The following is a 1,418-nucleotide window of genomic DNA, read 5'->3' as shown; positions in this document are numbered from 1 at the left end:
AGAACGAAAAGCATGAGCATATCTAATCCGGGTCAGTAAAGAGAATCTGAGCTCCGGAGGAACATTGTGAAGCTCTATACACTGCTTCATTATCGCTAGATCTTCCTCTTTTCTCATGTGTAAATCAGGAATGTGTATCACCCTTGAACTAGAACTAGCACTTCTACCATCATCTATACTCTGGGCATGTCCACGCAACTCAAAATAAACAGTAGAACCAATCCGGTAATCTGCTTCACTCTGATTATTTTCCAAGTCCGAAGGAAATAAACTCAGACCTTCGTCCTGATTTTTTTCGTTTGCCACAACACAAGAATACAAACCCAATCCCTCCTCTTTGCTACCCCACCCCTGGGCGATAGAGAGTAGGAAGCTGTTTACTGAACCACATCCAATCAACTTTCCGCTCCTGTGGAGCTTGGATGGGCTAATTTTTACAAGCGCAGAAAGAGTTTCCAGAGCAGCAATGAGAACCTCTGGATCCGTAGAAGCAAGTAGGAGTTTAAAGTGCTGCAAAAATAAATGATGTTGGATGAGTTACTAGAAAATACAGCATTTAAGTTTTATCAGCTCTAATACAGATCTTGGAAATTCATCAAAGCCTCCAGAATAAATCAACATACCTCCAAACCATCAAACGAACTTTTGTTGGGAGAATTTTCCAGAATTATCTGCATTGCCCTAAGTATTTGAAGAACTGTGTGCTTAGGAAAGGGATCCTCATCCTCCAACATTTTATCGGACAAGAGAAGGTCATTCCTATTTGATAAAAATGTCTTGAAGTATTTATCAAAATGTAGAAACAACGGTCTCCAGTGATGAAAGTTCCCCTGGATTAATAAATATAATCCTGTCAGAAACCCACAGAGATAGGAAAAGAAAAGAATAAACCTGAAACTTCGAGATAGTCTCATAAAAATTACCTTACTGTACTCCCACCGAAAACCAGAGAGAGGTATTGCAATATCAGACAGTGGACTCTGAATTACTTTGTCAATAAAGGATTTGATATCAGGAGGCTGTAAAACAAGATAAAACAAGTGAAACTTGTTAGGACTGGGATGTAAATAAAATCTAAAAGATTGCATGAAATGAAATAATAATTTGCAAAGGAGGCTAGAGAGTAAACAAGGTTGCAAAACAAGCTTGATGAGAAAAAGATAAAAAACAGTCAAGGACTTTCGTTTGACAGAAAACTAGACACATTGGATAAATCAATCCTATACATACACCCTAAAAAAGTCTATCCGTCAAAGACTGAGTAACACAGGGAAGATCATAAAACCAAGGAGATTAGACTCACTAATTGACAGGATATTAAACATATCTATGTAACATAGCTATGATAGTTTGACCATAAAGCTGACCACCAAAACTTGATTATGAGGGCAGATACAAAAAAAAAAAAAAAAAAAAAA

General features: G+C 37.3%; 1 protein-coding gene across 1 annotated transcript in view; it reads right to left on the bottom strand.

Annotated features, from left to right (window-relative positions):
* The window catches only part of LOC104724192 (E3 ubiquitin-protein ligase UPL1-like), a 23,460-nt gene that overhangs the window by 16,877 nt on the left and 5,165 nt on the right, over positions 1 to 1,418 (bottom strand). Inside the window, exons 3-5 of the mRNA XM_019235118.1 lie at positions 924 to 1,019; positions 624 to 830; positions 219 to 510 (exon numbers count right to left, since the gene is read on the bottom strand). Of these exons, the coding sequence (XP_019090663.1) occupies positions 219 to 510; positions 624 to 830; positions 924 to 1,019 (595 nt within the window). The remainder of the gene's footprint in view (positions 1 to 218; positions 511 to 623; positions 831 to 923; positions 1,020 to 1,418) is intronic.

This window comes from Camelina sativa, chromosome 2 (genome assembly GCF_000633955.1).
Source record: "Camelina sativa cultivar DH55 chromosome 2, Cs, whole genome shotgun sequence".
In the NCBI taxonomy this organism is placed as follows: Eukaryota; Viridiplantae; Streptophyta; class Magnoliopsida; order Brassicales; family Brassicaceae; genus Camelina; species Camelina sativa.
The sequence above is the reverse complement of the archived record's forward strand: the minus strand, read 5'-3'. Positions and strand labels throughout refer to the sequence as shown.